This window comes from Tachyglossus aculeatus, chromosome 23 (assembly GCF_015852505.1).
Source record: "Tachyglossus aculeatus isolate mTacAcu1 chromosome 23, mTacAcu1.pri, whole genome shotgun sequence".
Lineage (NCBI taxonomy): Eukaryota > Metazoa > Chordata > Mammalia > Monotremata > Tachyglossidae > Tachyglossus > Tachyglossus aculeatus.
The window spans coordinates 39,372,830-39,387,545 of record NC_052088.1 but is presented as its reverse complement, the minus strand read 5'-3'; the positions used below and the strand labels follow the sequence as shown (position 1 = coordinate 39,387,545).

The 14,716-nt window shown below is 43.9% G+C and overlaps 1 protein-coding gene across 1 annotated transcript; it reads left to right on the top strand.

The window, feature by feature from the left end:
- Positions 1-217: 217 nt before the first annotated feature.
- On the top strand, positions 218-14,070 carry SHISAL2B (shisa like 2B). The gene is made up of 3 exons (XM_038765578.1): positions 218-426; positions 5,043-5,197; positions 13,389-14,070. The coding sequence occupies exons 1-3, from the start codon at positions 218-220 to the stop codon at positions 13,520-13,522; spliced, it is 498 nt and encodes a 165-aa protein (XP_038621506.1). The 3' UTR covers positions 13,523-14,070.
- The last annotated feature ends 646 nt before the right edge of the window (positions 14,071-14,716 follow it).

Genomic DNA, 14,716 nt, shown 5'->3' with positions numbered 1-14,716 from the left:
GGAGGAGGAGAAGGCTGGATGGGGAGGAGGAGGAGGCGGGCGTGTCGTGCGGTGTCTTGTGGTGTGGGTGCGGCGGTAGCGGAGGAGGAGGAGGAGGAGGAAGAGGAGGAGGAGGAGGAGGAGGAGGAGGAGGCTGTGCGGGGTTTGTTGTGCGAGGAGAAGTGTCGGGGCCGTCGGGGCGGCCCGGGAGCGGGACCGAGGCCGGAGCGGCCGCGGGATGGGCGGCGGGAGCGGGGGCGACGCCTCCAGCCAGGTCTGCGGCGCCTACTTCAGCCTCAACCAAACGTTCGTGGAGAGTTTCGAGTGTCCCCGCGGCGGGGACGGGGCCACTCTGCTCTACTGCTGCGGCTTCGCCGACCTCAAGTACTGCTGCGGGGAGCCCGGAAACTATTTTCCCTACACCTTCCGATACATGTGGAGCCTCAGGTGAGGAGCGGGTCGCCGGGGGCCGGGGGGGAGGCGGCAGGGGGACTCATTCGGTCGTGCAATCAATCAATCGTATTTATTGAGCGCTCACCGTGTGCAGAGCACTGTACTAAGCGCTTGGGAAGTACAAGTTGGCAACATAGAGAGGCGGTCCCTACCCAGTGCAGTCCTATTTAGAGAAGCAGCGGGGCTCAGTGGAAAGAGCCCGGGCTTTGGAGTCAGCGGTCGTGGGTTCAAATCAATCAATCAATCAATCAATCGTATTGATTGAGCGCTCACTGTGTGCAGAGCACTGTACTAAGCGCTTGGGAGGTACAAGTTGGCAACACATAGAGACGGTCCCTACCCAACAGTGGGCTCACAGTCTAGAAGGGGGAGACAGAGAACAAAACCAATTAACAAAATAAAATAGAGAAAATACAATAAACAAGTAGATAAAATAAAATAAACAAAGGTAAAATAAACAAAATAAAATAAATGGAATAGATATGTACAAGTAAAATAAATAGAGTAATAAATCCTTACAAACATATATACATGTATACAGGTGCTGTGGGGAAGGGAAGGAGGTAAGGCGGGGGGGATGGAGAGGGGGAGGAGGGGGAGAGGAAGGAGGGGGATCATCATCATCATCATCATCATCATCATCAATCGTATTTATTGAGCGCTTACTATGTGCAGAGCACTGTACTAAGCGCTTGGGAAGTACAAATTGGCAACATATAGTGACAGTCCCTACCCAACAGTGGGCTCACAGTCTAAAAGGGGGAGGATCAGTCTGGGAAGGCCTCCTGGAGGAGGTGAGCTCCTGGAAGAGGTGAAATCCCGGCTCTGCCACTTGTCAGCTGGTGACTTGGGGCAAGTCACTTCACTTCTCTGGGCCTCCAGATTTATCTCATCTGGAAAATGGGGATAAAGACTGTGAGCCCCCCGTGGGACAACCTCATCACCTTGTAACCTCCCCAGCGCTTAGAACAGTGCTTTGCACATAGTAAGCACTTAATAAATGCCATTATTATTATTATTATTATTTACTGAGCACTTACTCTTTGCAAAGCACTGGACTAAGCGTTTGGAAAGTCCAATTCGGCCACAGAGACAATCCCTACCCAACAACGTGCTCGCAGTCAAGAAGGGGGAGACGGACAACAAAACAAAACATGTAGACAGGCGTCAGTAGCATCAAAATAGATAATAATAACAGTATTTGTTAAGCGCTTATTCTGTGCCGGGCACTGTTCTAAGCACCGGGGTAGATACAACGAATTCGGGTTGTCCCACGTGGGGCTCACAGTCTTAATCCCCATTTTACAGACAAGGGAATCGAGGCGCAGAGAAGTTAAGTGATTTGCCCAAAGTCACACGGCCAAGTGGCAGAGCTGGGATTAGAACCGACGACCTCTGACTCCTAAACTCGTGCTCTTCCCACTAAGCCACGCTGCTTCTCTGAATTGAATTCTAAATAGAATTATAGCTACGTACACATCATTAATAAAATAAATAGAGTAATGAATATGTACAAATAGACACCAGTGTTGTGGGACGGGGAAGGGAGGTAGAGCAGATGGAGGGAGTGAGGGCGATGGGGAGGGGAGGAGGAGCAGAGGAAAAGGGGGGCTCAGTTTGGGAAGGCCTCCTGGAGGAGGTGAGCTCTCAGTAGGGCTTTGAAGGGGGGAAGAGAGCTAATTTGGTGGTTGTGTGGAGGGAGGGCATTCCAGGCCAGAGGTAGGACGTGGGCCGGGGGTCGATGGTGGGACAGGTGAGAAGGAGGCCCAGTGAGGAGGTTAGTGGTGGCAGAGGAGCGGAGGGTGCAGGCTGGGCTGGAGAAGGAGAGAAGGGAGGTGAGGTAGGAGGGGGCGAGGGGATGGACAGCCTTGAAGCCAATAGTGAAGAATTTTTGCTTCATGTGAAGGTGGATAGGCAACCACTGGAGATTTTTGAGGAGAGGGGGTGACATGTCCAGAGCGTTTCTGCACAAAGATAATCCGGGCAGCAGAGTGAAGTATAGACTGAAGTGGGGGGAGACAGGAGGATGGGCGATCAGAGAGGAGGCTGATGCAGTAATCCAGTCGGGATAGGATGAGAGGTTGAACCAGCAAGGTAGAGGTTTGGATGGAGAGGAAAGGGCAGATCTCGGCAATGTTGTGAAGATGAGACCGGCGGGTTTTGGTGACGGATTGGATGTGTGGGGTGAATGGGAGAGCGGAGTCAAAGATGACACCAAGGTTGCGGGCTTGTGAGGCGGGAAGGATGGTAGTGCCATCCATAGTGGCAGGGAAGCAGCATGGCTTAGTGGAAAGAGCACGGACTTGGGAGTAAGAGGATGTGGGTTCTAAACCTGGCTCCGCCACTTGTCTGCTGTGTGACCCTGTGCAAGCCATTTAACTTCTCTGTGCCTCAGTTACCTCATCTGTAAAGTGGGGATTAAGACTGTGAGCCCCACATGGGACAACCTGATCACCCTGTATCTACCCCAGAGCTTAGAACAGTGCTGGGCACATAGTAAGTGCTTAACAAATACCATCATCATCATCATCACGGTGACGGGAAAGTCAGGGAGAGGACAGGGTTTGGGAAGGAAGATAAGGAGCTCAGTCTTGGACGTGTTGAGTTTTAGGTGATGGGCGGACATCCAGGTGGAGATGTCCTGAAGGCAGGAGGAGATACGAGCCTGGAGGAGATACAACCCTGGAGCCTGAGGAGGGGAAGCCGCCCTCCTTTAACCCCCTCCTCCGGGGTCTGCTACCCTCTTCCCCCTCTTCCCCTCACCCAGCACGTGCCCTTCCCGCTCGTGCCCCTTCCCACCTTTCCTCCACCCTTGGGGGCTCATTCATTCATCCATTTGATTGTATTTATTGAGCACTTACTGTGTGCAGAGCACTGTACTAAGCGCTTGGGAAGTACAATTCAGCCCCAAATAGAGACAACCCCTGTTCAACACCGGGCTCACAGTCTCTCACCCTTTCCCGCCCTTTCCCCACCTGTCCTCCACTTTTGGGGGCTTGCACCCTTTCTTGCGCATCCCTGCCCAGCACGTGTCTTTCCCGCCTTTTCCCCCCCAGCCTCTGGGCTCATTCCCTATCTCGCAAATCCCACCCAGCAACTGCCCTTCCTGCCTTTCGACCCCCCACCCCTGACTTGCGCCCTGACAGGACGTTCTGTATGAACACAAAAGAACAGAGGAGAAAGAGGAATAGCGTGGCTCAGTTGAAAGAGCCCAGGCTTTGGAGTCAGAGGTTATGGGTTCAAATCCCGGCTCCGCCAATTGTCAGCTGTGGGACTTTGGGCAAGTCACTTAACGTCTCTGGGCCTCAGTTCCCTCATCTGTAAAATGGAGGTTAAGACTGTGAGCCCCCTGTGGGACAACCTGATCACCTTGTAACCTCCCCAGAGCTTAGAATAGTGCTTTGCACATAGTAAGTGCTTAATAAATGCCATTATTATTATTATTGTTATTATCTGGGACCCTCCCACCCTCTCCCCTGATCTGCACATAAAACCCCCATACTTGGTAGAGGTGGCTAGGCCACCAAGTCACCCCCACCGTCTGGTGTAAACTCCCACCACCGGAGCCCCCAAAGGGGAAATGAGGGTGGGGGAACTACCTCCCCTCCCCTGGTAGTTGAATTAGCATTTCAGTTCCTGGTTGTGTTCAGAGGGAGGGAGCCCATTTATCCCATTCCAGGACTGTGGGTAGTCCAGCTTGGGGATGGACAGGTACAGGATTCTCCAGCCCCATTTAATCTGAGAGCCCCATTTAATTCCAGATGTAGGAATCAGAGAAAAGACATCAGAATCGTTCATTCAATCTAATCTGAGAGCATCCATAGCCTTGGCCCTGTATTTCCCAGACGTAGGAATCAGAGAAAAGGCATCAGATTCATTCAATCAATCGTATTTATTGAGCACTTACTGTGTGCAGAGCACTGTATTAAGCACTTGAGAAGTACAAGTTGGCAATATATAGAAATGATCTCTACCCAACAACGGGCTCACATTCTAGCAGGGGGAGACAGACAACAAAACAAAACATGTAGACAGGTGTCAAAATCGTCAGAACAAATAGAATTATAGCTATATGCACATCATTAAAATAAATAGAATAGTAAATATGTACAAGTAAAATACAGTAATAAATCTATTACTATCTCAGCGCTTAGAACAGTGCTTGGCACATAGTAAGCACTTAAATACCAACGTTATTATTATTACTAAATCTAATCTATCTAATCTATTACTATCTAATAAATCAGATCTCAGATCCTGTAGGTCTTGACCAAATCATAATCCCCTCAAGTCATGACACGGAATCAGATCTATTCCTTAACTGAGAACAAATTCTGAAGTGGAGGAATAGATGCGGAAGTAGAACTGCATCATGAACAGCGACTGCAGCCTTCTTTTGTATATTACTTCAGTGCTCAATAGTGTGGTCTGCACACAGCAGTAAACCCTGGTGAATGAATAACCTGGGTAACGACCTTTAATTTCTACTAGTTTTAACTAAGATTTAGCAAAAACTGGACTTCATAGTTTGCAAACCATGGAATTTCTGTGATGGTGATATAGCTGGGTTTTTTTTTTTTTTTTCATTTTGTTTTGTTTTTCTCCTCCAGCATTGGTGCCCTGATTGGATTGGGAATTGCTGCTCTGGTATTACTAGCCTTTGTCATCAGTGTCTGTGTCCTTTGCTATTTATTTTTGTATACAAAACCTCAGCAGTTGGATACGGGTCTGAAACTCCAACATCTAGAGACTGCTGCAAGAGAAGGTAATGAAAAACCAATATTGTAAATACTGTGTCTAAATGAAAAACAAATGAATTTGCCACATATCCAGTTTCAGCAATAACGTGTGAAAGAATGAACATGTAATCCATTTATCTTCAAAATGTTCTAATGCATAAATCTAGAAGTCAATATTTGTTGCAAGAGAAATTTCTCACTCCCAAATCATTTTTTTTAATTAGGCTTAAATCTGAAAAATGTGAAAGTTTTTTAAAGTTTTGTTCAATTTTTCTACTGTTCTTACTCTCCAAACAGACTTCTCAATTTAGGAAGGCACTCTAATTCTGCTACATTTGATTTAAATTTGGTAATTTGGCTGCTGAATCAGCTTCCTCATTCATCTCCCTGTCTCCACCCTCTCCCCTCTCTGGTCCTGATTTCTTTCAGGTGCTAGGATAATTTTTTAAAGTGTCATTCCGCGTATTTCCCCACTCCTTCAACCTTCAATGGTTGTGCTCTCCTCATCAAGCAGAAACAGTTGATGATCAGCTTTGCGGCATTCTATGAGCTCTTTCCCTCCTATTTATCCACTTTCTTCTCCCACTACACTCCAGCTCACACTCTTCATTCCTCTCAGGCCTCATTTTCTCCTGCTTCCAACTCCTTGTTCGACTCCTTCTGCCTACTTAGAACCCCCTCCCCTTCTTCAAATCCACCTGACTACACCTCTCGTCATTTTCGTAGTCTTTCCACATCACATTTCTTCTCCCTAGGTCATGTCTCCCTCAGTTACCATCTCAGCCCATCCACCTTAACTAAGCATTTCTAGCATTTCTTTTTGTGGTAGCTGATAGGCACTTATTATGTGCCAAGCATCATACTAAGTATTGGGATTGATACAATATAAGTAGATTGGGCACAGTCTCTGTCTCACAAGGATCTCTCCATCTAAGGGGGAGAGCATATTTTATTTCCATTTTATAGATGAAGAAATTGAGGGAACTGACCAAGGTCACACAACAGGTTAATGACAGAGCCGGAATTAGAACCCAGGACCTCCGACTCCTACATCTACATATCAAAATTTCCTTTCTTCTAGCTGTAAGTGATTTTGGGTCTGTTTCCCCCAATTAATTGTAAGATGCATGACAGCAGAGATCTTGTCTTCTAACTTACTTGTACTTTCCCAAGTTCTGATTGCAGGGCTCTGCACAGTGGTACTCAAATTATATTGGAATTTCCTTAGAAAAATTGCAGCTGTGGTCAGTTTTTGCTTGTTATGTAAATAACATTATTCTTTTCACTTCGAGTTTTCCACCTGGGAATCAATATTTGACTGAATTGTACTCTCCCAAATGCTTAGTGCAGTGCTCTGCACACTGTAAGTGTTCAATAAATATGATTGAATAAATATCGCTAAATTCTGAACTAATGCTGGAGTCCACTAACCTGAATTAAGAAAAGCTCTTTAAGGTTGTTATGTGTATCAGCTGGTAGCTGTCAACCCTTTTTTATTCGTGGTCAATGCCAAAAAGAATAACTTACTGAAGAAACACTTGCCTTGTAAATGTTGTATGTGAATTAACTGGGGAGGCAGTGGGGTCTAATGGGAAGAGCACAGAAATGAGAATCGGCTCACCTGGATTCCAATCCCAGTTGAACCACTGCCCTGCTCATTGGTCAGTACTCTAAAAGTATAAGGATTATAGCTGACCAAAGTCACTTAACCTCTCTGGACCTCAATATCTTCACCTGTAAAATTGGGTTAAGATACCTGTCCTTCCAACCTCTTGGACTGTAAGCCCTTTATGTGTTATGGATGATGTCTGATTTGATTTTCTGTACTGACCCCAGCATCTAGCTCAGCACTGGAGTCCATAGGAAGGGCTAATTCAAAAATAAAATAATTTAAGATGGATTTTGATGTGGATTTTTTTTTAAAAATCCAATAATTATCCCGGAAAGTGCATATTTTTAACCTCCAAAAATCATATTCTATATATAAATAGCTTAATCAATGACAAGAATTGCTCATTAACTGATATTTGATAACTCACCCACCAGCTGGTAAAGCCCAATTATCAAAAACAATAATGCCAAAATGGGAATAATTATCACTAGCGTAATCCTTAAAATTAAATAGGAGCAGGCCGGCTACACATTTGAGAATTGGTTTAAGTAGGGGCTTCTAGTGGCTAAGCATTTAAAATAGTTCCTTAGATTCATCTGTTAAATAATTTTAACAATTAAGCGCTTAGTACAGTGCTCTGCACGCAGTAAGTGCTCAATAAATACGATTGATGATAATTTCCTCTGCATCAGTACACAAGAATAGACGGACCACCAGAAAGTTAACTTAAATCAGTTGTTTTATCCTACAGTGAACAACCAAAGAACAAAGTAAATAGCCCTTTAAATTTTGAATTAAGATGCCTCGCTTGAACAGATAGACAATCAATACACCAGCAATCTCATCCTAGGGGAGAATTAATTAGGAAGATAGGCAGCTCTCAGAAAGGTAATTCCATATGTTCAGCTCTTACAAGGAGTTATTTTCTGATCATTATTTTTCACACCAAGAAAAACATCCTCAGACGGAAGCTGTATGATGAGCTTTCCCCTGTTTTTGGTTTCAGTAGTCTGCTTTCGCTACTCTTTCCTATTGGATACTGTTTGTTGGTCTGGAAAAGCAAAACAGATGGCAATTATCTAAAATTCAGACAATAAAAACCATTTTTTGGCATTCTTGTTCAGATAATACCAAGTAACATGGGAGTTTTTGCCTTAATTTTTAAGACACCACCTCAACCCTGCACTTCTCTTTGGCAAGCAAGCCTGGCAGCTAGATAAACATGACTAAGTGATGAAGGCCGGATGGTTTGGGACTAAATCGTTCCTTTCCTTTATAGGATGTGGTTCTGCAGGGTTAATTTTACTAAATCATCCAGAGCAAGATGTGTGGGTGTCTGGGAGAGGAGAGGACTGTTTTGCAGGGCTCCAGGAGAAGTACAACAGCAGGAAACCTTACTTCTCGTAGCCCGCAACTCAGTGACTGCAGGCTGGCTAAACCCAAAAGCCATCTGAGGATCTAGGGGGGCTGAAGAGAAAAGCTTTTTCCCTTTGCCAATGCTGGCAGTGTCCATTACTAACACCTTCCCCGACACAAAGGAGCCAATCAGGCCGATTAATTTCCCCAGGCACAATTAGTTCAGGTGTTGCTTCAGAGAACCATCTGTCCTGTAGTGAAAAGTGACCTCTGAGCTTTAGGCTGGCATAGTGAAGACAATTTTTGGAACAACCCACTGCAAGGACTCTTCAAAGAGAATGGGATTTTGTGCTTAGGTTGGAAAGATCTTGGTCACTGGATTTGTTTCCCTACAGTGATGGAGTGTTCTTTTGGAACTGTTATGTTTAAATAGGCTACTCCCGGGAATGATTTTTTCCTTCATGTATCCCATCACTGTTTTATTTTGTTCACTGGTTCTTATGAATAAAATGTAAGAGCTTTAAAAATATTTGAATTGCTCTGCAAAGAAGAGGGGCATTGTGTTAAGAACAGTAGAGCTTAATTGGCTATCTCTAGTTTTGGAGGGCTATCTGCTGAGTAAGTGATTGGACTTTAAATTTTGTCTCACCATCATTTTCTTTCCCTTTAACTTTTTTTGGGTGCATGTTACTGGAACGGCGCATCTGCTGGATTAAAGGAATAAGAGACAAAAATCCATGTGGTTTTGTAAATTGTATGGGATGTACTCTCACTTGGATGCTGTCATTCAAGGAGATTGTGGGTCTAAACTGTCACCTCTTTGAATACTTTATCATCAAGAGGATTTACTCAAAGAACCAAGTTTTCACAGTCCATACATTGGGTTTAGGAAAAGAGGGAACGAGGTGGAGGACATAGAGGGATGAGTGTGCCAAGTGCAAGGAAAAAGGCCGGTGGTGGAAAGGATTGCATGGGCTCAAACCTAAGAAAATAACACATTCTGCATTGGCAAGGCAAATTCCATGTGATGTATGTGGTGATATGAAGTCTTTCTAGAGGAATAAACGATCTACATACAGAATTCTCAGGTTGAAAGAAAAGCCTCTGTCAACATGACTGTACTCCTCTCCAGAGAAGCAGTGTGGCTTAGTGGAAATGATAATAATGATGACATTTATTAATCGCTTACTATGTGCAAAGCACTGATCTAAACTCTGGGGAGGTTACAAGGTGATCAGATTGTCCCACGGGGTCTCACAGTCTTAATCCCCATTTTACAGATGAGGTAACTGAGGCCCAGAGAAGTTAAGTGACTTGCCCAAAGTCACACAGCTGACAATTGGCGGAGCCAGGACTTGAACCCATGACCTCTGCCTCTAAAGCCCGTGCTCTTTCCACTGAGCCACGCTGCTGAATGAATGAATGAATCTATTTTAGCTCTCCATCTCACCCCACCTAATTTACAGTACCTGTCTAAATGATGGCCCATGTCATCCCAGCACTTAATACAGTATTTTGCACAATGTAAGCACTTAATGGACATTATTGTTAGTGCACAGTATAATCCTGACTCATAGTTTGTTATCCAAGAGGTAGGAAAGGTACTATTGATCCTGCTATATGTGGACAAGCTTCTAACAAGGTTCATTAGAAACCTTGGTCCTTGCCAGAACCAGTGAGATTACCGATTTAAAAGAAAACTAGATTCAGATGTCTAAAACATCAACATTTCTTGAAATATATTTTCTTAACCTACTCCCCATGGAATCCCAAAGGAATAATTGAAGAATTGAACGGGCCTGAAAGATTGACACGTGAGATGGAAGAAATGAGCATTTTGCAGTATTTGATGGCATGTAACTGAGAAACTATCTCAACAGGGGGGTTCCCACTAATTGATGGGGGACAGAGAGGAAAAGGTTGAGTTGTGGATGGAGTTTCTAGCCACGAGCCTCATCAGTGAATGACCCCTGGCCCCACTGCTGGGCTGCCCCTAGGAACCTGTTGGGGCTGAGGGATGGGTTTTGGTTAAAGTCATTTCTGGGACATGGTTTGAGGTAGATGTCGAAAGACCCTGCATGCATCAAGTTGAACCGGAAATTTGCGGAAGGGGAAATACCAAGCAATACAAAGGAAAGTCTGAAATGAGCTTAATAAGACTTTGTCCTCACTCTTCGGTCCTTCTCTCTTCGAGCTTCACCCGACACCATGATTATTCATTCATTCAATCATATTTATTGAGCGCTTACTGTGTGCAGAGCACTATACTAAGCTCTTGGGAAATACAGATCCGCAACATATAGAGACGGTCCCTACCCAGCAACGGGCTGATTACAGCCTCATCTTGTGAAGGCTGTCCTTTTGAAAATGTTCAACTAGCATAACTAAACAGTTAGATGGAGATGGAAAGCTCTTTTAGGCTTGCTAACTTGGAGAAGGTGTTGGAACCCAAGGTGGTAAATGATTAAACGAAAGACGTTGCCTCAAATCAGATTCATATTTGACAGCAAATCTTTCTTCGTACATTCTCAGAAGTGCATTGGTACAGAGAGCAGCACGATCCGGTGGATAGAACACAGGCCCGGGAGTTGGAGGAACTTGGGTTTGAATCTTGTCTCCACCACTTACCTGCTATGTGATTTTGGGCAAGCCAGTTAACTTATCTGTGACTCAGTTACATCATCTTTAAAGTGGGGATTCAATCATTACCTGTTCTCCCACCTACTTAGACTGTGACCCCCATGAGGGATCTGATTATCTTGTATCTACCCCAGTGCTTAGTATACAGTGTGTGGTACATAGTAAGAGCTTAACAGAAAACACAATTATTATTACAGGTAGTAGACTACATGAGCAGACTTCACAGAGTTGTCATTTTCCTTGTGTAGAACCAATGTCCAAGGAGCGTGAAAACAAGTCACTGGGACAGTTATGCGCAGAAGCTCCCAGCACGTAGAAAAAGCAGTGCTCTACTGCCAGAATAAACTTTACCAACCTGTAGAACAGCAGCCAAGTTGAATAATAAACACTCTCAAGTGTTGTCTAGGGCAAACAAGAGAGAAATCAGAGCTGTGAAAATGGAGCAGCCTGCAGAGAGCACACCCACTGAGTCAGGAAACAGGTCTTTATAAGCAGCTTTTCCTCAGAAAAATGCATGTGACCGGCACATTGGAACTTCTAGGAACCCAACTTCAAGCCTACAAATACGAGAAAGCTAGTATTAAGAAACAGCGAGGGGAAAACTAACCTGGACGCTCAGCTTGTTTGTTGCTAGGAATGACATTTGGGAGACGAGCATAGGTCTCTGTCAAAAGGGAATGCCAAATGGTGATCTGAAAAATGAAAGAAAACGTAATTGGGCAAATATAATTACTCTACAGTTCATTTCCTTGATCTTTTAAGTGAAACTGTGTAATTTTGGTGATGATGCATGCCTTCATTAACCAAATGATCCTGAAGAGATACAGCCAAACTGGCAGAGCCAGCAAATACTATAATTAAGCTCCAAAACTATAATTGTAAAGGAAAAAAACAAGTGCAAGCTCCTTTGTATTGTATGTGGAATTAAAATGTAGTCCTTTAAGCCCAGTTTAACAAAGACCACTATTAATGCTAATGCAATCCTTCCCACTAGGGCTGTGAGCCCTCTGCGATAGGAACTGTAAGCAATCTGATTATCTTTGTACCTACCTTAGTGGTTAGCACATAGTAAGTGCTTAATGAATGCCATAATAATGATTATTTTTATTTAATGTTAGCGGGTCATGATGACAACTCTATCGCATTGTACCACACCGAATGTTTAGCACAGTGCTCCGCACACAGCAGGCACACACTAAATACTGACAATTGATTGAGGTTCAGCCTTGTCAAACGAACCAGAAATTGACTGGTCATAATTTTTTTCATTGCATCTGTTTTCCTTTCCCCCCAGAAGGAATAAATATAGCAAATCTTTACCGCTCAAGTGGATAAAGGGGTTTTTGCCAAAGTAGGTTATGGGAGATATGCTAAGCATAAAGTAATTATATAAATACTTCATTCCTATCCTCAACACTTATGCGCATATATCTGAGTGTTGCTTTATTTAGATATTTCATCTTGATATATTTGTACTACTTCTTGTTACATCTTTATTCTTCCTTCTGCCCCCACTATCTGTAAAGAATCTGTCAGTCTCCCCTAGTAAACGGTAAGCTCTTTGAGCCATTTTAACATCACTGAGCAACTATGCAGAGGAGCCGGCATGTTTTTCTGGGGAAGTGGGGGAGGAAGGAGTTTCAGAAGGAAAATCTGTTTTGGCACATCATGTGAAGGGCCCTGCTAACATTGTCTGTGATTGAGCTTTACAATCATAAACAAATGGTAGCAGAGCCAAAGTACCACTTGTTCTGACTGCAAGCGTTCCCTCCAGGTAGGCAGATGGCATTTTAGGCTCCTGATTTCTCCATCCCTATTCTCCCGCCCTGCAGCAGCCAGAAAACAGGTATATTAGGACAGGGTGAGGGGAAGTCCAGGGTTGTCAGTACCCGTGGGCAGCAGCTATCTAGCAGGCAGACTTGGGCCAATCCAGCATGGAGTACATAAAGTGACTAAGTGCCACGCCAATCCCTCGCTAACTGCACGACTCCCCTGCTCCCCCATCCTTTTTTCAATCCTCTGAGCTCAACTGAAACAAAACGTTCTGGTAGCAAATCCCTCCTTTATTAGCAGGCTAATGTGTCTGGGGTGGTTAGCACTTTAGACAGATAGATGGATTCTTCGGTGTCAAAATTTTCGTCTGGAATCAAGCTTGCCCAATTGCTGACACGTTCATTTTTTTTTTACCATGAGTTTTGAAGTCTTTTTGGCCCAATTCTAGTGGGTCAGCTTCTGTGCCACAATTCCTTCTTCCTTCTGACATCTTTATTGGCAGCTCCTTGGAGAACAATCTGGAAACTCAGGTGTTGTCTCGTGTAAAAAGGGTTGTTTTTCCACCGGAGCCAGAAGGCAATCAGTAGAGAGGTGGAAGCCCACACACTGTGCTGTCTCTTCCCCTTTCATCAATAAGGAACTAACAAAAAGCAGTTAAAAATGCTAACTCATTCAACTGCTTCCTGATAACGTTTTCACTTCCAATAATGTTGCTCCTTCAAATAGAGTGATTTCTCCAGTTGACTTTCTTTTGTACGTAAGTTCAAAGAACCGCTTGGCTGTATGCTTTACTTTCAAATGGCTGATTCTGTTTTGTCTCATGCATTTATTTGCAGGCTATTCAAACAGAAAAAACAAAGCAGGAAATTCAAATGCCGTGTCCAACTCAACAATCGAAACATCATGTGAAGCTGATGAAATTATTCAAGAAAAACTGATGGATATTACACCAACCAATATTTCCACTTAATGAAACTTGCTACATGAAAAATCTTGCTGAAGGGATTGCAATGAAACTGCAGCGTGTACTTTATGTATAATAGGTAATTCATGCCCCCAGCTATTTCCTTTTCATCAGCTCCTCTAGAAACCGAAAGAAATGACGCTGAGATAAATTGAATTTTTCAAAAAACATTATTTAGGCATTCTTCCCTTTTCAGTTATTTAATTGGATAATATTAATCACATTTAAGGCACTGTTTCACAAATATGGGTTCCACTAATAAAATACATTGGTAGATTCCAAAATTTACCGGTAACATAAAAATGGTGAGGTTATCTGCATGAGGGCATAGAAAGGTCTATGTCTTATGTTGATCTTTTCTCCCCAAATGCTTCAGAATTCCATTTTTGAAGTCTTAGAATCAGCTTTTTCATAAGGAACGGCCTTTCAATCAATGAATCGTATTTACTGAGCGCTTACTGAGTGCAGAGCACTGTACTGAGCACTTGGGAAGTACAAGTTGGCAACAAGTTGGCCCTTAAGTTTATCAGTTGCACTGCTCGATCAACTGGATTAAAAACCACTTATAACTGTAGGTGCTGTTTCCAGCAGTCTTTATTATGTGCTTTTTGATGGCTTCAATCGGTAATTGGTAGTATCTGAGTACTTTTCATGTGCAGAAAACCACACTAAACCTCACTCCTGGTTACAGTCACCCTCTGCACTTAGGTATTTTATTCCTGTCCACAGCATTCAAGAGTATTTGCTTATATCTACGTATATATTTTTCTATACATTCAGTTATATGTTCAGGGCTCTGCTTACAGTAAGCACTCAGTGCCACTGACAGTGAAGGTGGGGAATTGTGCCATCTTGGGCACCGTTTGATTGCAAGATTGTGTGTGTGGTTGTGGGGGTGTGGAGGGGGCCCACTGGATGTGTATGTGTGTTGTGGGGGGGGTGGGCAAAGGATGTATTTTGGTTGTTTGCTCTTTTTTTCCCCCCCGCATGGTTTGAGCCCAGGTAACATTAGATAAGCTGATCACAAGAGGGAGGGATTCTGGGCAAAAACCTTTTTCCTGAAAAATGAGCTTGGGAAAACGTTTACCTCATGCAGTACACACCCATTGACACTGGATTAAAAGGTCAAGTTGTTTTGCGATGGGCCTGGCACAGAGTGTACCTTTCATTACAGCATAATAGCACTAGGTCTCTGTGGTT

Bases quoted from the DNA above. Each gene is read 5' to 3' on its own strand.
- SHISAL2B (XM_038765578.1), top strand. From the start codon at position 218: ATGGGCGGCGGGAGCGGGGGCGACGCCTCCAGCCAGGTCTGCGGCGCC. The intron at 427-5,042 runs GTGAGGAGCGGG...TTTCTCCTCCAG, and splicing joins CGATACATGTGGAGCCTCAG to CATTGGTGCCCTGATTGGAT. The intron at 5,198-13,388 runs GTAATGAAAAAC...ATTTATTTGCAG, and splicing joins AGAGACTGCTGCAAGAGAAG to GCTATTCAAACAGAAAAAAC.